A 22,687-nucleotide genomic window follows, 5' to 3' on the forward strand; every position below is an offset into this window, starting at 1 on the left:
TTAACTTGCCTTTTTGGACATTTATCTTGTTTTTTGTTTTTTTTTAAAGTTTGGAGCTATTTGATGGATGTTTATACAGTGGTATCTCTGTTTTCGAACTTAATTCGTTCCAGAAGTCCATTCTTACACCGAAAGTGTTCTTAAACTGAGGCGTGCTTTCCCCAATGAGGCCTCCCACCACCGGTCGGCTTCTGTCTTCCGGGGCAAAGTTCACTAGCCAGAACACCTACTTCCGGTCTTGTGGAGTGCGTTGCCTGAATTGTTCGTTAACAGGACTGTTTTTAGACCGAGGTACCACTGTATATACGGAATTAATACTATGTTTTGCAGGTGTTCCTTGTTGGTTACTTGTGGGAGTCACTTGGTAGTTCACCACACCTCAGTGCATGCAGAGCCCCAGCAGAGTCTTCAGAGATATCCTTCTCCTGCAAAACAGCTTCTTCCAGAATCCCCAGTTAAGGGGAAAGCTCCTCTCCGATGCTGTTCAAAGTAACAAAATGTTTCTTGTCTCCGACACAAGACAAATGTAAGCACTACTGCCTACTATAAACAGTTCTTCTGGTCACTGAAGATACATATATACAGAGATCAACTAACACCGTCACCATGCTAGCTAACGCTGCTCTGCAAAATCCCGACATGCAAACAGGACATCATGAAAGCAGTGCCCTTGAAATTATTAGATCTGTCTCTATTTTTCCTGAAACAATGGGAGGATGAATGACTCAGCAAGTCATACACTCAACCCTGCTGGTGTTGCTATGGTAACTCAGTGCACCTGGCACCTTATCTCTGAACATCCAGACTTTTTTGGGGGGTGCGCTCCTCAAGACATGAGCCCAAGCACTGTGTAATTTAACCCACTGTTTGCATTACACCAACATTCCTATTACGTCTCTTTTATAGAAATCCCCTGAAGGTAGCCTTTTGGCTGAAACACATTGGTCTGCTAGGAAAAACTAAGTCACCATTAAGTTACCAGCACCTTGAGAAGTGGACTCCCTTATTTGGCAATTCATTTGGTGGCTTCTGTGTTTCATATGTTAATATTGACTTCAGCTTGTGGGTTGAACAGACCAAGAAATTGGGAATGGGAATTCAGACCACACGAAAGAGAATTGATACAACTCTACAAGAAGGCATCTGGAGAGGGCACATATCCCTCTCTACCCATAAATCCACTTTGCCAACAATTCCCCAACTGAGTGCCTGTCCGATGTTGTTGGATTACAACTCCCACCGTGCTATTAGCCAATGCTTGGGCTAATGTCTTGTCAAAGGCAAGGGGTTTCTTTTTCTTCAGGGGTTCAAAAGCAAACGCAAGACACACAAGTGGTGAGAAAGTCTAAGGTTTATTAAACAGCAGGCAACCTATACAGAAGTACAACATCATACCCAGAGAACAGATTGCACCCGCTTCGATTCAGCTTCCAGGAGCTCCAGAGACAACAGCCAAGAGAAAGACCCCAGTCTAGCCAATCCAACAGCATTGCTGTTCCTGGTTTGTGTTGAGGCTCAAATTCTGGGTCAAATTCTAGAGGTTTATATGCATTAGGCGCAATTGCAAAATCCAATTGCCAAATTAATCACACCAGACATTAAGATCCCATGGTTCGGGCTGCGTGCCTAAAATGCATTTAATCCTGGAGTCCTCCCAATATATTACAGCTGCGTTATCTCTAAACAAGGGAGGCCCCATGCCTCTGGCATGCAAGCTCGGCAGCTATGAGGGGCTTCCGTTAGGAATTCAAGTCAGGCAAATATAAGCAACTATCAGGCCTGAAAGAGAAAGAGGGGTTGTCTGTTTTTCTAACAGCATTCATTTAAGAGTGATATGAAGGATTAATAGAGCCAGGCCAACTACACTTCTTCGAATTACAATCAATCTTCCGATATGCTGATGGAAGTCCCAAAACATGTAGGACACTAGGCTGCCCAAACCCTCCTGTACACTCTCCTAGAGGCCTTCACCATTAAGTAAACAAACAAACATAGAATCATAGAATAGAATCATAGAATCATAGAGTTGGAAGAGACCACAAGGGCCATCGAGTCCAACCCCCTGCCAAGCAGGAAACACCATCAGAGCACTCCTGACATATGGTTGTCAAGCCTCTGCTTAAAGACCTCCAAAGAAGGAGACTCCACCACACTCCTTGGCAGCAAATTCCACTGTCGAACAGCTCTTACTGTCAGGAAGTACTTCCTAATGTTTAGGTGGAATCTTCTTTCTTGTAGTTTGGATCCATTGCTCCGTGTCCGCTTCTCTGGAGCAGCAGAAAACAACCTTTCTCCCTCCTCTATGTGACATCCTTTTATATATTTGAACATGGCTATCATATCACCCCTTAACCTCCTCTTCTCCAGGCTAAACATGCCCAGCTCCCTTAGCCGTTCCTCATAAGGCATCGTTTCCAGGCCTTTGACCATTATATAAGTATAAATGTTCACCACAACCAGGATAATTCTCAAACAATTCTGGCTCTCTGGTGGTGGCTGCCATTCCAATCTTTATTTATTTCTCCACCCTGCTACATCATAAAATATAAAGGTGGCGCACAATGTAAAAACATACTACCCCATGTTAAAAAATAAAATTATAGATAACCATTAAGGAGACTGGCTAACCAAAAATCAAAACAGCAGCAAGGGCCTGTTGACATCAAAAGGTCTTTAAGAGATGCCTGAAAGTCAACAGGATGCTTACTAAGTCTCTGGTGGAACAGTGTTCCACAGAACAGAACCAGAAAAACTAAATTTATTTATTTACCTGCTTAATTGATAAGAGTAATCCCATAGCCGTACTCCTCTAGGAAGCCAGTGTGGTGCAGTGATTTGAGTGTGTGGAACTAGGAACTGGGAGGGTTCAAATCCCCACTTGTGAGATATAAAAATATCGGTCCCAAAGCCCACTTAGTCAAAAGATAAATACTGCCACCACCCAGACTTATAGACCAGTAGGGGTACAATTTCAAAACTTTAGAACCAGGGCTTCTCAGGAGCTGGAATGTGCCTTAGTACTTATCCTGCTTGCAAATCCCAAATAAAATAAAAAGAAGTCTCTATATCAGAAGCCTCGGTGACCCAGCAATCTAGAACACTGAATTTAAGACCACAGTCTTTTTCCACGAATTCACAGATTTTTACAGCAAGAGAAAACTATCGGGGAACAGCCACACAGATCCTGTAATCCATTGGCTCCCAAACTTCTGACCTCTGACTCCTTGGTTTATAAACTCACCCCCAGTGCCCCTTAAGCTACCCTACCCTATAAAAAGGATTACAGTGGCACCTTGGTTCTCAAACGCCTTGGTTCCCAAATGCTGAAAATCCGGACATAAGTGCTCCAGCTTTTGAACATTTTTCAGAAGCCGAACGTCCGATGTGATTGTTGGTTATTGTTTTGGGGCGCCTGCACCAATCAGAAGCTACGTCTTGGTTATGGAACATTTTGGAAGTCAAACGGACTTCCGGAAGGGATAAAGTTTGGCACTTTTGTTTTTGCTATTTATTTTGCGTTTTTGTTTTGGAGGCTTTTTTTGCTCAATTTGTTTTTGTAACTGTGTGGAACCCAGTTCAGCTACTGACTGATTGATTGTGACTGTGGAAATGGATAAAAGCCCCCCATCCAAACAAATTATCATCAGTGCAAGAAAGATTTATTTATTTTTTTATCATCTACAATACTGTCTTATTTATTTTATAGTACAGTACATCGATTATTGCTTTCATTTTATGGATCAGTGGTTTCATTAGATAGTAAAATTCATGTTAAATTGTTGTTTTAGGGGTTGTTTTTAAAAGTCTGGAACGGATTAATCCATTTTACCTGTCTGAAGAAGTGTGCATGCACATGAAAGCTTATACCCAGAACATACTTAGCTGGTCTTTAAGGTGGTACTGGACAATTTTTTCAGCTTTTCAGAGTCATTTACCCCTACCTAGGTCATACCGCGCGGGGGGACGGGGGCGCACCACCCACTGCTCTACTCCATTGCACAGGTAGAATTTCCACAAAATAAGACAAATTAGAAGTTTGAAACATTGGAATTACAGAACCACCACACAATAAAATAATAATAATCAAGACTTTGCTAGCTAAACTTACCATGCACTTTTTACCAAGGCTGGCAGTGCCCTGCTCCCCGAGAGACCGGCTTGGCACGTCCCAATTTAGTGACCAGGCAACGGGCCAACAAATTGCAAGGTGAAATATGTTCTATATCATGTTGGAAAGGGGACAGCCCATCTTTATGCCCCCACCAATCCAAAAGCGGGGGGCGGGACTCATGACTCTTCCAGATCTACTCAGGAGATGATAGCTGGAAACAAGCCCAGCTGCAAGTTATCACCAATTAAGAATGGGTGTGACCTTGAAAACTTCATAGGGCTATTAAAACCCAAGCAGCTGAGAATAATTTTGATGAGGCTGCATTTTAATGTTTCAATATTTTAATTGTTGTATTTTAATCTTGTTTTTAAGTTGTATTCATTCAACTTGTTTTTAATTTTGCTTGTTAGCCGCCCTGAGCCCGGCCTTGGCTGGGGTAAAAATAAAAATTATTATTATTAAATTCCTTTGGGCCCTAGATTTTCCCAAAACCAGTATTTGCTTCCTCATGCTCCCCCAAACTACTCCCAAGAAGAAAAGGCCAAATTAGAAACGTAACCCTACCAATTTCAATTACAGTGGTCCCTCAGGTTAAGTACTTAATTCGTTCCGGAGGTCCGTACTTAACCTGAAACTGTTCTTAACCTGAAGCACCACTTTAGCTAATGGGGCCTCCTGCTGCTGCTGCGCCACCGGAGCACGATTTCTGTTCTCATCCTGAAGCAAAGTTCTGAACCTGAAGCACTATTTCTGGTTAGCGGAGTCTGTAACCTGAAGCGTATGTAACCTGAAGCGTATGTAACCTGAGGTACCACTGTACAGGACTTACTTGACTAAATCCTGACAGTCTGCACCTGTGCTGCAATTGTTTTAAAGGCATTTGTGTTGTTTTATCACTTGTTGTTTGCCATTCCAGGCTCCTTTGGGAGGACACATATTAGTAAATTAACGACACCAGTTCACTATCCTAGCATCTGTAGTTTATACGGTATATTTGAGGAACGTGATGAAACAATACAGGCACCTGTGTGTGTTGCAAATATCTGAATAAAAGTGAGTATCTCCCTATAAAACCAAAGCAAAGGCCAGGTTGTTAAATGGTACTTGAAACTGGGGTAACCTGACCCCCCACAGGTCATCTGGTATTCATATTCCCAATACCTGCTCCAGATCTCTCCCACCTGCAATACACATCCTTTAATAGCTCTCTCCAGGTTCTGCGAGCTACATCAATCTCATTCAATTCCAATTTGGTATCTATAGTGCTAAAAATAAATGATATTACGTGTGTGTGTTTTAAAAAATGTCAATGCGAATTCTCTCAAGTAACATCTTGGCCAATAAGAAATAATCTGAATTTATGCCTTTTTGCTCAAGCAAAATATCCTAAGAATAATATCATTCTTATCTATCAAACACAGGCGTTTCATTATCACCTCCTGTAAATAAACTGATGTAGTCTACCCAGAAGCTGCCAGGCCTTACTTTTGTAATGAATGGTATTATCTGAATGGACCTAAAATGGCTGAAGACCACCACCACAAAATGGATGCTGTTGATGAACTAATAATGAACTGTGTTGATCAAAGAGCTAATGGAATGGAATGTGCGTGTTCTGGCCAAGTGAACGGTACATGCAAGGAAGCATAGACTGGCTATACTACGATATTTACAAATGATCACCCATAACTCTGTGCATGCCACCTTGAGGTGGAAAAGGTAGGATATAAATGGAATAAACCAGGCACGTCCAACAGGTAGATCACTGGCTCCCACCAAAGAAGCTCAACAGCTTTTGCTCCTCCAAAATTTCTGTCCTGGACCCCATAAAAATGGGACTTTCCTTCCTAAAAAAAGCTCAGCAACTTTGACCTGAACCTCCCAGATTACTGCCAGTTTTATTGCAGAGTCCCCTGCAATAAACAAACATTAAATGTAATGCATGCAGTATAAACAGGAACATCGTCACCTATTTACCTACGCATTATCTGAACGGATCCACAATCTGTTGAGTTTTAAACCTTTTATATCTAACTGTATATCCACGGAAGCTAAATGAAGGTCTTAAATACGGGGGGTGGCACTGGGTTGTTGCTTTTATTTCGATTATAGATTCTGTGGTTTTATGTTTTGATTTTGTTCTGTGAACTACCCTGAGGCCTCAGGGTATAGGGCGGCAAATCAATTCAATTAATAAAAATAAAAATATTGTCTATTCCATTTCGGGGGGTTTATTCCCGCTTGGCCCCAATCTACACACTACACATTTAAGAGTCTTATGCCAATTATTGTGAATGACAATAATTAGCAGCAAATACTAATAAAACTTGACTACATTGCATACTTACACATGTAACCAGGATCTTATGGTAAAGGGTTGGGTAATAAATAATAATTATTTCTATTACCACCTGAAGCGTATTTTCCCTCCCTAGAAATATATTTGTATATGTTTGTGTATATATACACACACATTATTTCAGATTCGGTTAGGTAGCTGTGTTGGTCTGACGCAGTCAAAATAAATTTAAAAACTGTCCAGTAGCACCTTAGAGACCAACTAAGTTTGTTCTTATACAAAGCTTCTACCCAGAACAAACTTACATATTATTTCATTTCTCGACCAAGCTCACTGGGTGTGACACTCCCTCTCAGGCTAGTCTACCTCACAGGGTTGTAGTGTTTATAACACGGGGAATAACGGAGAAGAAACCAGGCACGCCAACTTGGACTCCTTGGACGAAAGAAGCTGGGATATAAACGCGGTAAAATAAATACAAAACAAAAAAACCTACAGACACCGCCCCTCCCCCACTTACTCACCAGTCTGCGCAGGCGCGGCAGGCGCTCAACGGAGGCTCCGCGCTCGCTCTCTCTCGCCTCGCCCCGCCCTCTCGCGCCGCGTCTGCCGTTGGAGGCCGTTAGAACGTTCACGGCGCCATCGTTCTAAGGCACGTGTGGCGTTAGAAGAGGGGTAAGGGGAGCAACCGGAGGAATTAACCGCGCAGGCGCTTAAAGCAAGGAGACCATCAAGCAATTATTCTCTCTGTCCAATCAGAAGCCGAGGCATCCTTCTCCTATCCTCGCATCGCTAAAAGCGTTGGCTATTTGCTGAGCCTTGTCTTGCCCCGGGAGAACGTCCGCTCGGCTAATCAGGAGCGCTCGTATCCTGCCTTGCCCCGCCCTCCTCCTCGTCGCTCAAGCGCCTTAGCCAATCAGCGGCGAGCGCAGGGCTATAATTCAGCTGGAGCGGGAGATAGCCCAGAAAGAGCAGCATCTTCTTCGGAGCAGGGGTGGGTGGGTGGTACTGAGACGCGGGTTTTCCGCGGCTTGTTGATACGCGTGTAACGTGTGAACGTGGTTAACACGTATTCATTGCAGAAGTCCACAGCAGAGGGCCGGCAGTGGCTACAGTTGCCCAGGGGGTATAGAGGAGCAAGGATTTATTCAAGCGAACCGACTTAAAGTCACGTCAGTCCTTTGGGGCCAATTCAAATTTCCTGTCCTGGAACGTGTGAAATGGGCCTGGAGATTAATGGGACCTAACTTGGCAAATAAAGAGCACTCTTGTTTTCCTGATAAACACACTGGCTTCTCTGCATTCCTTTACTTGATTTTATGATACATTTATTTTTTAAAAAAAGCATGGCAACAAGTTAAGACGTTTCTTTTTAAACAACAAGGCTGTAAAGGTAAAGGTACCCCTGCCCGTACGGGCCAGTCTTGACAGACTCTAGGGTTGTGCGCCCATCTCACTCAAAGAGGCCAAGGGCCAGCGCTGTCCGAAGACACTTCCGGGTCACGTGGCCAGCGTGACATCGCTGCTCTGGCGAGCCAGAGCCGCACACGGAAACGCCGTTTACCTTCCCGCTAGTAAGCGGTCCCTATTTATCTACTTGCACCCGAGAGTGCTTTCGAACTGCTAGGTTGGCAGGCGCTGGGACCGAACAACGGGAGCGCACCCCGCCACGGGGATTCGAACCGCTGACCTTTCGATCGGCAAGCCCTAGGCGCTGAGGCTGTAGTCCTTTGCAAACTTAGCCATCTGTAAGTCCCACGGAACACAAGAAGTAGCAGAAACACTCCCCCACCATAGGACCTATTGATTCCTGCATTGCAGGAGGTAGATTCTAATCTAACCCTTTGAAAAATACCAAGCCAGAATAAGTATGCGTGTATGCGCAAGCTTAAGTTCACCACAAATCTTTCTCAAGCTAAAAGTGAAAGAACTTCTATTTATTTCTTGCATTTCTATCTCACCTTTTTCACCAAGGAGCTCAAAGTGGCATATGTGGTTTTCGCCCTCCTCATTTCATTCCCACGACAACCCTGTGAGGTAGTCAGAATAAATAAAAATAAAAGATGAAAAAATCTTATATTTAGTTGATCTTTAAGGTGCCACTGGAATTACTAAAAAAGATTTTTTCATCTTTTATCTTGTTATTTATTATGACTATGACAGATCAACACGGCTATCCACCTGTGAGGTAGGTTAGGCCAAGAGAAGCAGCCAGTGGCGTTGCGTGGGTTGTCAGCACCCGGGGCAAGGCAAGTAATTTGCGTCCCCTAACCCGGGGCAAGGCAAGTAATTTGCACCCCCCCCGCCGCACTGTCCCTCCCCCAGATAGTCCCTCGCTCTCTCTCCGCACCGCACCGCATGCCTGGCACCCTCCCCTCCACAGTGGGTGGCGACCCGGCGGCTCGGATCGGATTTGCACAGCCAGCACTGCAGTGAGAGAGAGTGAGTGAGCCAGGTAGGGGCAGAGAGCTGTGAGTGCGAGCGCCCCCCCCCGATGTTGCGCCCGGTGCGGCCGGCCCCCCCTGCACCCCACACGCTACGCCACTGGAAGCAGCGACTGGACCAAGGTCACACCCAGTGACAGATCCTCCCAAGAATCCCTATTTTCCAGGGAGAGTCCTGGATTTACAGAAGCTTTCCAGGTTCCTTATTTGATCCTAGAATGTCCCACTTTCCCTTAGGACGCCCCTATTTTCATCGGAGAAATGCTGTAGGGTATGCAGTGAGCATCATAGCCGTGGGGGAAGAAGAAGAAGAGGAGTTTGGATTTGATATCCTGCTTTATCACTACCCGAAGGAGTCTCAAAGCGGCTAACATTCTCCTTTCCCTTCCTCCCCCACAACAAACACTCTGTGAGGTGAGTGGGGCTGAGAGACTTCAGAGAAGTGTGACTGGCCCAAGGTCACCCAGCAGCTGCATGTGGAGGAGCGGAGACGCGAACCCGGTTCACCAGATTACGAGTCTACCACTCTTAACCCCTACACCACACTGGAACCCTGGTCCCTCCCAGGTCTTAGTCTGACACTTTTTAAGCACTCCACCACCGCCGGCTCTCTTTCATGAAAACAAAACTTTTAAAATGGAGCTGCACATTTCCATGCCCGTTTTAGACCTTGTCCCGACATCTTAATTACGCCCCTTGACATTTCCAACAAAGCGACCTGCTCTCTCATACACAGATTAAACACATCCCATTTAGCATAATAATCTGTTGCAACCTTCTGCCCCCTTTTTTTGCAACCCTCGGGTTCTAAATTAACTTCTCAGCCATCGCAACAACTCACTATATATGTTCGGTTTTCTGCTTTTCCTCCCTCCCCATCTTCTGCTTGCTTTTCTGTTACCTGATCATTCCAATTTACTCTCTCTAAAAAGAAGTAATGAAGTAAATAAGTAGGAGTTGAAATCTACAGCACCAATCCTACCGTATGTGTGTTTTACTCAGAAGTGAGTCCCACTTCCTGCTAACTCTTAGATAAGTGTACACAGGATTTTGACCTGCAACTTCCAGCCTTGTCCTCAAGTTTATAACCTGCCATTCTAATAAAAGCAAGCAGTTTATCTACTTGGCTCACAGAGGATACTAAACAAGACCAGAGATTTGTTAACTTTTGCTTTTTAAGAACTTGTCACAGCAGGGGCATAGAAACAGTACTTCATCCCCTAAGTGAGTGGCAAATGCTGATTTTAAAAAAAAATTATTAAAACGCTTTTACCTGTCTCCAAGCAAAGGTATAAGTCCTTGAAGAAGCAATTTCACATTGAGTCAGAATTCCTGAAAGGAACCACAATTTATGATCTATGACTTATGATTTTGCCATTAATATCTCCCTCCAGGTTTCACTGCTGCCTTTCTCTGTTGTGCAAATGTAAGAAGCTGACCTTGGATCCTCGCTCGTACAAACCACAGCAGGCTACAATGTTACAGTGAATTTTTAAAGCACAGCCTGACACGGAAATCCGATGTGTATCTACTCAGAAGTCAGCCCTACTGTGTACAATGTTGCTATTGACACTATTCCATCCACTGGCATTCCTGCGAAAGAGTTTTCTATCTGGGGCGCTTTTTCTTCTTTGCAGTGGCGTAGCGTGGGGGGTGCAGGGGGGGCCGGCCGCACCGGGCGCAACATCTGGGGGTTAGGGTTAGGGGGCGCAAATCCACGGGTTAGGGGGCGCAAATTGCTTGCCTTGCCCCGGGTGCTGACAACCCACGCTACGCCACTGCTTCTTTGTTTCTCTCTTAAGCATGTGTTACAGTGTGACTACAAGAAAAATAAAATAATTACATTACTCGGGTTGCCATGTTTCAAAAAGTGAAAATCCGGACACAGAAGTTGTTGAGCTTTGCAAAATCTCAAAAGGTTTTCGAGCTATTTTTAAGGAAATTTGCCAAAATCTACTCTTCCGACGTGGATTGCCAGATGTCTGGATTTTCCTGTATATTTCAGCTATTTCCGCCCGGACAGTGTTTCCGATGGCCAAATCCCGGCTATGTCTGGGAAATTCTGGATGTATGGCAGCCCCATGTTACACCCCAAATGATGTCTGCCGGGTTCAACATGGCATCAGGATGGCTTTCAGCTACAACTCCTGGATTCACTTATTTATATTTAAATACAGAAATAAATAAATAACTGCAACGGTTGCATCCAATATCGGGAGACAATATACTGTAAGAAATTCAGCTTCGTATTAACCTGCATGCCTCGCTCTAGTCAATGCATGAAGGGGTTAAGACCATAGAACAAGCCGTTTCCCTAGACTTAGCTAGGCCACGCCCCCTCACCTCTGGGTACTAACTTTAGGAAACTTCTTTGTTCACTTTATTTCCATTGTTCTTCCTCTTCCACCATCCTATAGAAATCTTTTGCAACAGCAGTTACTGTAGCACCAGCAAATTCTCATATTTTTTTTTCATACCTTACTTAAGCTTAGCAAGTATAGATGGCATTGAGATGGCCACACAAAATGGAGTTCGGTCTTGCTTATATCACTCATGATTGTATTGGGGTGGTTCAATGTGATCAATACTGTTTGTGCTCCAATAGCTTTGGGGTGGACCTATGGCTCTGTTTCTGGTCTGCCCATACCCCATAGCTTCCTGATGAAATCCTGTAACTTTTCCAACCCCAAATGATCCAGTCAGGGTGGTTGCCCCACTTTGGTGCCCCTGCAGATGGCAATTGTATGGTATCGTTCAGGAAGCATTGCATGGGACAACTAATAAAGCAGAATGATGCGTGGATAATCCAGTAAAATCTACGACTAATGTACTATAAATATAAAAAAGTAAAGGACCCCCCTGGACTGTTAAGTCCAGTCAAAGGCGACTATGGTGTTGCGGCGCTCATCTCGCTTTCAGGCCGAGGGAGCCAGCGTTTGTCCACAGAAAGCTTTCTGGGTCATGTGCCTTGCATGACCAAACTGCACAGAAACGCCTTTTACCTTCCCCCTGGAGTGGTACCTGTTTATCTACTTGCACTGGCATGCTTTCGAACTGCTAGGTTGGCAGGAGCTGGGACAGAGCAACGGGAGCTCACCCCATCACGGGGATTCGAACTGCTGACCTTCTGATCCACAAGTCCAAGAGGCTCAGTGGTTTAGACCACAGTGCCACTCGCATCCCTTTGTGTACTATATATATACACTGCAGAACAAACTTGCAGAAAATCACCAGTCTGGAGGGATCCCCAGTTGCTAGGGTTCACAAATGGGGAAGGTTCTGCTTTACCTTTACCTTTTTCTGCTGTACTGAGGTCCTCTTGTGGGCTTCATTTGGTGCTCTGGTGGTCCAAGCTGAGAACAGGATTCTGGACTCGATGGGGTCTTTGGTCTGATCCAGCAGGGTTCTTCTTCTTTTCTTATTACTTTAACTCTGCATGCAAAGTGTTCTGCACTGAGAAAGGATGGTTTAAATGCTTACAGCAATGATGGTGATGCTCTTTTTATGCAGAAGAGAAAGCGCTCCGTCGCTATGCACCAACAGTCTCGGTGAAGTCAGCCAGCTTAACCTCTCTTAAAGGATGCCGTCGCACGAGCTAATTTTGTCTCTTGTCCCCCTGCCCTCCAAATTACTGCTTAATGTTCCGTGGTGCATCCATAACTACTTTTCTCTGCTTAAGCTTAAATGAACAAGGATCCAACTGGCCATAAAAGTTGTGTTTCCTTGTCTTTATAAACAGGAGGAAAATAGCTAGTAGGCACAATAGGAGAGGTTGTTTGCCAAAGTAGCACTGATTTTGCAGTGAGCGGAGGGCTGGGTTTTTATCCACCAATCTCCGATCCAACTAAGTCATTGCAGACAATGACCAAAAAAGAGAAGTGACTCTTTATGTGACACTGTTGCTAAGTGTATGTTCGTTGCCTTAAATAAAAACTCCAGCATCTGACTCCAGTGACACAGCTTAAAGTCATGTGCTGAAAACAAGAACTTGCTGGTTCTGCATTTATTGTTGTTGCAAAAGATTTCTATAGGATGTGGTTAGTGGGTGGATGTTCTTAGTGGTTAGCTAAGGCGGTGGCGTGTTAACAGATAGACTGTAGGAAAAATTCTCTTGTTTACTTGCATGTATAAAAGGGTCTGCAACAATTCAATTCAGGGTGCAGCTCTGAACAAGCTTTCCTGTTTTGCCTGACAAGCTGTTACCATTCTGCTGCCGTAGAAACAAAATCTGAATTGGTCTGTTTGAAGTGCTTCCTGGCTGTGTCTCGCCATTGCTGGCACGAAGTGACTCGGCCATGCTCGAACCTCAGGTGGGCTTTTGCCCACGTCAGTTACAAAGACCTGCAGGGGATCTCCAGGGGTTTTTCAATCAGAGTCCCTCCCAGCTCTATCTGGAGATGCCAGATATTGAATATTGGACTTTCTGAAAGCAGCTGGTCTACCAGTGTGCCGCAACGCTTCTCCAGCGGAGACGTAACCCTTTCACGTAGGTACAGTGGCTGAAAATTTACAAAAGAGGAACTTGGAATAAAAGAAGGAAAATGAGGCGAACGAATGGTGTGGCAATCGCAGGGACTCCTGTGAGGTTACTGGGAAATGGGGAAGCAGGTGGTGCTGTGGTCTAAACCACTGAGCCGCTTGGGACTTCCGGGTTAGCGCCTCCAGGCAATGGCGGATTTCCTCTAATCTAGCTCCACGAAAACTAGGGTCTGACCGCCACGGCGAGGCGGAGACCCATTAAAAACCACAGGCGGGAGAAGCCTGTGGACTTGGGATTCGGCTGGCACCTTTTGCGCCTCCCCTACTCACGGGGAAACCCAGTTTTGGGAATCCAGAGCGACGTGGGGTGAGCGGCGCGGTGCTTCGAATCGATCGCTTTTTTCGTGGAGCGAAGCCGCATTGCTGTTGCTGGAGAGCGCTGACTTTTTCCTGTGGACAATTGGACTTTAAACAACTACTTGTAAATAGAACGGAAAATTGGATTTTTAAACATCGTAATTCGGCACTGAAACGGGAAGGTTCTAAACAGGAAGTCTGCCTTCCGTTTTGTAAATAGATCAAAGCAAAGATGTCGCAAGCTAAAGTCTGGGAAAAGCCTCTTGTAAAGGATTAAATTTTCACCATTTAAAATATTAAACCCCCCTTGGAAGCAAGAGAAGAGGGGGAATTCTTTTTGGACTGTTTAAGCCTGCAGGCGAGAGAGTGAGGAGAGAGAAATTTCCACCGTTTTGAACCTGGGCTGTCAGTAAGTCTGGGAAAACTCATTGACGGCAAATAGAACATATGCTGATAGATAGCTAAATAAGAGATATACATTGTTTCCACTGCTTTCCTCTGCATTTAAAAAGGAGAAAAAAGTACCTGAAAATTGAAAATTAACTTTGTTATTGGATTTGGGTCTAAAAGGACAGATACAAATAGAAATTGTTTCCTCTAGAGGGAGCCTTTGAAACTGTTGCATGAGTGAAGGAATTTTCCATAGAATCAAGGACTGTGAGAAATAAAAGTGACCTTGGTCAAGAATGTCAAAACAAGAAGTCCTAGTGAATGCATTTTGCAAGATAAGCGCCCTACTGGAACAACTTCATGAGAAGACTGATGTAATGGCTAATAAAATTGACAATTTGGGACAAAAAACAACTGATTTTGGACAAAAAGTGAACATTTATACAGAAAATATTCGGGTATTGGCTCAGGAACCCATTTTGAAATGGCAAGCTGTGGAGAAGACGATGGAAAAAACTGCTTCTGAATCTCAAGTAATACAAGTGGCGGTCTCGTCTTCACAGAGACAATTTGATGGATATAAGCTGATGCCATGCGTGATTGATTTTGAAAGTGAGATCTGGAGAGACGATGCCCTGCTTGGATCGGAGAAGGAAAGTTGGACAGACTCCCTTATGAAGGGATGCTCTGGACTTTGTGATTCGGATCTGGGCCAGGGGGAGATTGGAGTTGTGGAGGCCTTTAGCCTCGAAGGGACTTTGGAGCATGCCCTGAAACATCTTTTGGACTTTAGTTTTGACTATGGAGTATGGGCTGACTTGCCGACAAGGAATAAAGGAACTGTCAAGATGGAAGTAAAGTGTAAGCATAAATTTGAAGAAGACCTGCAGATGGGACATGGAGAAGAGTTAAGAGCCTCGGATAGAAGATCACCAGGCTGATGGGCTATGTAGAACTGATAGAAAGGACTGACAGAATCCGAGACCAGGGAGAAGAGATGGTGGAAGAAGTTTGGGAAAAAAATTAAAAATCTATTTAGAGAAATATTGTAAAATTAATGAATGTTAGGAAATGTTGGAATGAAATTACATGACTTTAGTAGAAATATTATAACGAGTTAAGTATAAATAAATTTTAAGGTTTTGATGATAAGATAAGATAAGGTAAAAATAAATTAAGATAACTAAAAGATAGAAAGCAGTGAAAGACGGAAAGGATTTGCTGATAAAATTAACAACTGGAATACAAAAATGGGAGGTGTGAGGAGGTCGAGGAAATAAGTTAATGAAAGATAAGGATTTTGATGTATTGTGGTTTTTTTTTTGATGTATTGTTTTTTTTCTTGTGTTTTGATGTATTGTGGTTTTTTGCTTTTTTTCTATGTAACTTTTTATCTTTTCTTTTTCCTCTTCTCTTTTCTCTTTGTTTTTCTTCTTTGTGTAGCTTTTAAACTTTTAATAAATATTATTTTTTTAAAAAATAAACCACTGAGCCTCTTGGACTTGCCAATCAGAAGGTCGGCAGTTCAAATCCCTGCAATGTTGTTGAAGCAGGGTCAGGAGGAATTTTATCTTTATGCTATTCATATAATAAATTATCCATGTAACCAGTTATCAGTTATCAATATATTCACATATATTCACACATACCCAGAGTTTACAATGACTTTAGAATCCATTTGAATCATAGAAGCTTCTGCCTAGGCTAAAAGCTAAACTGCTTGAAACTGCAAGTTTACAGTGTAGCACGTGAAAGTAAGGTGGTACCCACTTAGAGTGAAATAAGGATCAGACAGACACAGCTTTTTGGAGAAAAAGAAGGTGAGGGTTTATTGCTGAGCAAGAATGGACCCAGTTGGAATCTTTTCCAAAAGACTGGGACCCCGAAGCATACAAATCCTGAGGTCTTTATACCTGAGCAAATCACAAATCATGAGACAGTCATGAGACAGTCATGCACGCCAGTGAAAAATGACCAATTAGCGCTTCTTCTTGCCATGCTCCCAGCTCCCGGCCGAGCGCAGAGTTCTACTCCCAACGTCTGGTTTCCATTGTCTGCAATGATGTGCAGTCTGACCTTTTCCCTAGTTCTGACAGAACAGGGAGTTTTGTGGAGTTTTTGTGGTTTGGCCCTTCCTGTTCTGAGGACTATTTTAGCCTGCATTTGAGGGGGATTTTGTCCCAGTGTCTCTGATTCATGTTCTGGAGTTGTGGTTCCAAGCAGTTTGCAGTTAGCTAAGGCAAAGCTTCCCTTGATTCGAAATGGATTATAAAATCACTGTAAGCCCTGTTATGTGTGAGCATATATGAATATATTGATTACTGATAACTGATTATATGGATAGCATAAGGGTAGCATAAGAGTGGGCCCCCTTTTCTTGCTTTAACAGAATGAACCTTGCCCCAGTCCCTTCTTAGTCTCTACAAGAGGAAGCTATAAATCAGGAGATGCTGGTACATCTCCCCCTCTTGTCCACACTCAGTCTGTACATGAAACAGGAAGGTCCGGACCACAATGTCCTTAAATGAACAAATGTTGCAGGGGAGTACAGTTAAGAAGTTCCTCCTTGCTTAAGTTTCTATTTTGCACTGTTAAATCTGGGGAAAAGGTCGGACTGCATGTACAGACTAAGAAAGCAGAAGTTGAAGGTAGGACTCTTGACACGGTCAGGAGCCTGGCTGAATGCGCTCATTTGCTTGTTTTTGCTGGCGTTCGTGAATGTATTTGTTTGTGTCATGATCTATGATGCTGTAGTCAGGTATATAACCCCAGAGCTACAATGCTTTGGGTCCCAGTCTTTTGGAAAGGATTCCAACTGGGTCCATTATTGCTCAACAATAAAACCTCACCTTCTTTTTCTCCAATTGCTGTGTCTGTCAATCCTTTAACTCCATTTAAGTTGGTACCATTGCTAAAATATTTGCTACAAGGTGTGATCCTGTTGCTCTGTCCCAGCTCTTGCCAACCTAGCAAGAAAGCACTCCAGTGCTAGTAGATAAATAGGCACCACTGTAGCGGGAAGGTAAACAGTTTTTCTGTGCGTTCTGGTTTCCATCACGGTGTTCCGTTGCGCCAGAAGCGGCTTAGTCATGCTGGCCACATGAGCCAGAAAGCTGTCTGTGGACAAATGCCAGCTCCCTCAGCCTGAAAGCGAGATCAGCGCCACAACCCCATAGTTGCCTTTGACTGGACTTAACCGTCCAGGGGTCCTTTAACTTTACCTTTTACCTTTACTGGTGTCAGGCTTCGGAGAATCGCCCCCCCCCCCCGTGGCAGTAGATAGGAAGATCAAATGAAAGGAACGGCTTACCAGTTAGAATCTTTAATAATCACAGCGAGAGAACAAAGAGCACATGTCCTAGATATGGCGGTGCTCCCAATTAAGGGAAACTCCCCTCTCCATCCCTATTAATCTACGTCACTTCTACCTCTTGTAATCTGATCTTGTACCTTCTGTGCTTTCTGTTCTGACACTGTTCTGAGCTCTCTGTGACTTTGGAGAAGGAGGGGTGGATGCTATCCAGAGACTGTGAAGAATCTATTAACTCTCTTTCTCTTCTAGTGTTTCTTTTGCTAGCTGTTCCCCATCCAGTATTTCCCAGCTTCTGCCTTCTGAACTGTGCCCCTCTGCAAACCACTGTTCCAAATCTGTGCTGTCCTCCTGCTCCTGGGAAGATTGAGGATCAGGGTTGGGGGAGGGGATGACTGTCAGTATTTTCATCGCTCCCATTGCAAAGATACCAGATCATGTTTGTTTTACTTTCTGTCTCAGAGAAAGGAGGGAGCGTAAACCACTCTTCCAGACTTCCGTCCCTAGCATTGTGCCCTGTTTTCTTTGATCTGTCTAGAGGCAGGATGAGAGAGCTGAATCTCTCGTACAGGTTTGTTATGTTCTTTTATTTGTTTAATCAGTAGAAATAAAATTAGGCATGCAACAAAACCTCCACAGTTTTGTTTCCATTTCTCATTTAAAAATAATATTTATTAAATGTTTAATAGTTACAAAAAGAAAAAAAAGAAAAAAGAAAAGAAGAAACAATAAACATTTAACAGACAATACATCAAAGAAGGAAAAAACAATACAACAAAACAACAAGAAAAAACTAAAACATTTAAAAACACATCCAAATTTCATTTCTTTATCTTTCATAGCTTGTTTCCTCTACTTCCTCGCGCCTCCCTTTTTTGTATTCTAGTTCAAATTAGCTGGTTCAACAAATCCTTTCCCTCTTTCTCAATTTTTGTTCTATAATTTTATCCTAAAACAGTTTAACTTTAAATTTTCCACTTTAGTGCATTAACAATTAATTTTTATGTCATTCTTAATAACACTTCTGCTAAAACCATATAACTTCATTCCAATATTCTTCTAACATTCATTCATTTTACAATCTTTCTGTAAATATACTTTAAATTTTTTCCAATCTTCTTCCATCGACTCTTCTCCCTGGTCTCGGATTCTGCCAGTCATTTCCGCCATCCATTTCTCTGCTGCTTTTGAGGTGCTCACAATAGCAAATGTGAGTCCATTGCAGCAGGCCCTGTTCCAGGGGAATGCTGTGCTATTGCTCCTGCGTTCTTGTGATTGGAAGGTCGAAGAAGGTGCTCCCAACACCCAGCCCAGGCAGGCGCTGAAGACGTGGGCTGTATATGGGTGTATGGTCAATGCCTCCCACTAGTCTTACTCAGTGCAGCCCTCCTCAGCACAGTCCCTGACAACTGAGAAACGTGTGTGGAGGGCATCTTAGGATGAATGCTCAGTGAGCAGGTCGCCTGGAAGCAACAGAGAAATGATTGCATCGAGGAAGAGGACCTTGGAAGCTAATTCACTCAAGCACCGAGTCATTGCGAGGCACATTGGTGCAAATTTCCTGCTGCACATGGGCCAGGAGGTCATAAGGGATCTCTGGCCAATCGGGAGCCACAAGGAGGAGATGATGGTGCCCTTGTGGCAGGGAGTAAGGAAAGAGATTTCCTGCAAAATGTCAATTTAGACTTAATCCAATGACAAGGGGTAGGGGTTGTTATGTACTGAAGGTCTCACCTTGAGCCAGCAGGGGGATACTGTAGATAGTTTTCACTCAGGTCCGCATATGCAAATAAGGAATTGAAAGTGACGTTCAGTGATTGGATAGTTACAGAAAGTTGTTACTGTTGCCATGTAGTTGAGCTCTATATAAGCAGGTTGGCTGAACCCTTCAGCCCTGTTCTGTTCTGTTCTGTGAATAAACAAGAGCTGTTTGAAGAACTGCTGTGTCGTCTGATATGTTCACCCACAACTTAACAGGGTTACTTGTGGAAAGATGCCTTATTGTTACTGTTCAGAGCTAATTAATGCTAAACAAAGTCGTCTCCTTGGTTAGAGGTTCTGGGAACTAATTAGCACTTGCACAATCTATTATGCGTATCAGTTGGTTGTGGGGGATTTTCCTGCAGAGCAGTTACTGAAGACTCCTCCAGACTGCCCACTTATTCAGCATTCATCCTCATTTGCTTGTGCAAAGCTTATTCAGCGGTTATATGATGTCTTCATTGAGCATTTATTCTGATTTGTTGTATGACAACAAGCATTTGTCCGCATTCACCCTAATCTGCTTGTGGGCTGTTGACAAGTCTGCTTGCTAATCAGCTGTTCTGCTCTGGATTTCTTGCTCTGCGTTTCTCCTGCTTATGTCAAAAATTTGTATATCTTCGTGTATATATTATTCTATCATCACATCTTCTGGCAGCAAAATCCATACAGTTGTTTAGTGCTGTGAGAAGAAGTCTTCCTTTCTGCCTGTCCTGAATGACTAAACAATTCCATTAGAGAAATCAATTGTAAGCTTCGGGATGAGTGAATCCCCCCATTTCTGTTTCTTCTCATTTTCTCATTTCCCCAATCTTAAGTTCAGCTCTCCACAGTAGCTTGCAATTAACTCTTTGCTGTTGTTGTTTAGTCGTTCAGTTGTGTCCGACTCTTCGTGACCCCATGGACCAGAGCACGCCAGGCACCCCTGTCTTCCACTGCCACCCGCAGTTTGGTCAGATCCATGTTTGTAGCTTCAAGAATACTGTCTAACCATCTCGTCCTCTGTCGTCCCCTTCTCCTTGTGCCCTCCATCTTTCCCAACATCAGGGTCTTTTCCAGGGAGTCTTCTCTTCTCATAAGGTGGCCAAAGTATTGGAGCCTCAGTTTCACGATCTGTCCTTCCAGTGAGCACTCAGGGCTGATTTCCTTAAGAATGGATGCGTTTGATCTTCTTGCAGTCCATGGGACTCTCAAGAGTCTCCTCCAGCACCATAATTCAAAAGCGTCAATTCTTCGGCGATCAGCCTTCTTTATGGTCCAGCTCTCACTTCCATACATCACTACTGGGAAAACCATAGCTTTTACTATACGGACCTTTGTTAGCAAGGTGATGTCTCTGCTTTTTAAGATGCTGTCTAGGTTTGTCATTGCTTTCCTCCCAAGAAGCAGGCGTCTCTTAATTTTGTGGCTGCTGTCACCATCTGCAGTGATCATGGAGGCAATTAACTCTAGGGTTGCCATATGTCCGGATTTTTCTACGCCAGAAGTAGTGTCCGGGGGAAATTTTTGGAAATCGTGAAAATGTCTGGGTTTTTGAAACCTTCCCCCCAAATGCTAAACAACTTTCCTAAAACTTTTTGTGTCTGGATTTTTACTTCTTGAAATATGGCAACCCTAACATACTTTTAGTGCCGGTTTCTCGTAATGTACAGATTTTTGCAAAGCAATTTCCCCTTATACAATGTGTTTTCCCCCTTATACAATGCATTTTTCATAGATATATTCGTATTTATGAATGCTTTACCCCACTGCTGTTTTTCTAGAAAAAGAGGTGCTGGAACTCATCACGAATGTCTCCATTGTTCTCTTATAATCGCAATGGTGCCCACCTGAGAGAAACACCCCCCTCTTCTTTATCCAATTATTGTTGGGGGCTGGACTGAGGAGGAATGGTGGGAGCCGCCCCCCCCTTTCCTGAACCTTAGCATGGGCAAGAGGACAGTATTGATTTAGAACAGTGGTTTGCAGAGGGGCATAGTCCAGAAGGGAAAAGCTGGGAGATACTAGGTGAGGAACAGCTAGAAGAGGAAACACCAGGAGAGAGATAGCTGTCCTTGGAAAGCATTCCCGATCCCCCCTTCTCCTAAGACTAAACAGACTTTAAGAGTGATAGAACAGAGAGCACAGTGGCAACAAGCTCAGATTACCCGACGTAGGAGTTGTTAGAAGCAATGCGGCTGCGAGCAGCGTGCTTGAAAACATCACATGATGTTGGGACTGTCCGTGGGAAACAGAGGGCACCGGAATTATCTCAGAGTGTAATATGAGCTGTACAGGAAGTGTTTTTGTCTCTCAACTGCTGGAGTTTGAAGAGAGCAGTCATGTTTTTTGTAACGCTGCAAAGACAGAAATAAAGGCATGTAAACATGTTTCTGTCTATCTCTTTCCCCTGCCGGGGGGGGGGGGGGGCAGCAAAGAGGGGGTGTGTTCTTCTCACGCTGAGAAGGATCGCCTATCGCGACCTCTGCCTGGATCCTGCCGGGAAAGCAGACAGGGAGGTCAACAGGAGACCAAGCCGGGTGCCTGAGAGAGTTGCCAGTTTCTCCTGATAAAGGCTTGATTTCCAACAGGAGTGACGTAGATTAATGGGGATGGAGGGGGTGATGTTCAGGCTGAAGAAAGCTTTTGAAGCTCCCGGACGATCAGCCAGGAGGGAGGGAACCTGCCAGTCAGGCATGTGTCTCTGCCAGGGTCCTACTCGAGTGTAGACTGAGCTCCTGACAGCACTGTGGTCTAAACCACTGAGCCTAGGGCTTGCTGATCAGAAGGTCGGCGGTTCGAATCCCCTCAACAGGGTGAGCTCCCGTTGCTCGGTCCCTGCTCCTGCCAACCTAGCAGTTCGAAAGCACATCAAAGTGCAAGTAGATAAATAGGTACCACTCCGGCGGGAAGGTAAACGGTGTTTCCGTGCGCTGCTCTGGTTTTGCCCGAAGCGGCTTAGTCATGCTGGCCACATGACCCGGAAAAACTGACTGTGGACAAACTTCAGCTCCCTCAGCCAGTAAAGTGAGATGAGTGCCGCAACCCGAGAGTCATTCGCAACTGGACTTAACGGTCAGGGGTCCTTTACCTTTACCTACTGTACACCACATGATATTGGAGGCCACTAAGCTGCAAAGTCTCAGTTTATTTGCAGTTCTTTTGAACCTCTTCTGGTTTTCTTTGTCCTTGGGAAACACAGCCTTATTCTGCTTTGGCCTTCGGTAATACCAATCCATTCACACCCACATGTCCTTGGGCTTTGTTACGATAAGTACCAAATTACTACTTCTAACAGAAAGAGACAATGTAGATGTTTCCGGGAGTTCTGCTAACTACATTTTTGTGTGTATCAAAGTGATGAAGTCTATGCTCTTGGCAATTCAGCCAGGCTCAACAAAAGTCTTCCTTCACAGACTCGCCTGCAACAAAGAGCTTTCTTTCTTTTGCAAAATGTTTATTTATAAGCCTAAGAATAATACTTAGGATACTTTATAAATTACCAGTTGATACGGAATAGTCCTAAGTGGACATGTTAATACATTTATGCTTCCATG

The 22,687-nt window shown here is 44.0% G+C and overlaps 1 protein-coding gene across 10 annotated transcripts in view; it reads right to left on the reverse strand.

Annotated features, from left to right (window-relative positions):
- Positions 1-12,807, reverse strand: part of ATF7IP2 (activating transcription factor 7 interacting protein 2) — a 32,432-nt gene extending 19,625 nt beyond the window's left edge. For 2 of the 10 annotated variants that reach the window (XM_083413520.1, XM_083413515.1), the window contains exon 1: positions 12,149-12,781. In XM_083413520.1, coding sequence (XP_083269646.1) covers positions 12,149-12,186 — 38 coding nt within the window. In that variant the 5' untranslated portion in view covers positions 12,187-12,781. Of the gene's footprint in view, positions 1-6,776; positions 6,899-6,934; positions 7,206-12,148 lie in introns of those variants that run through there. The other 8 variants (XM_083413522.1, XM_083413519.1, XR_014504914.1 and 5 more) reach the window with 7 other exon arrangements.
- Positions 12,808-22,687: the final 9,880 nt, after the last annotated feature.

Source organism: Podarcis tiliguerta (genome assembly GCF_965153285.1).
Source record: "Podarcis tiliguerta genome assembly, chromosome: 14".
Taxonomy (NCBI): domain Eukaryota; kingdom Metazoa; phylum Chordata; class Lepidosauria; order Squamata; family Lacertidae; genus Podarcis; species Podarcis tiliguerta.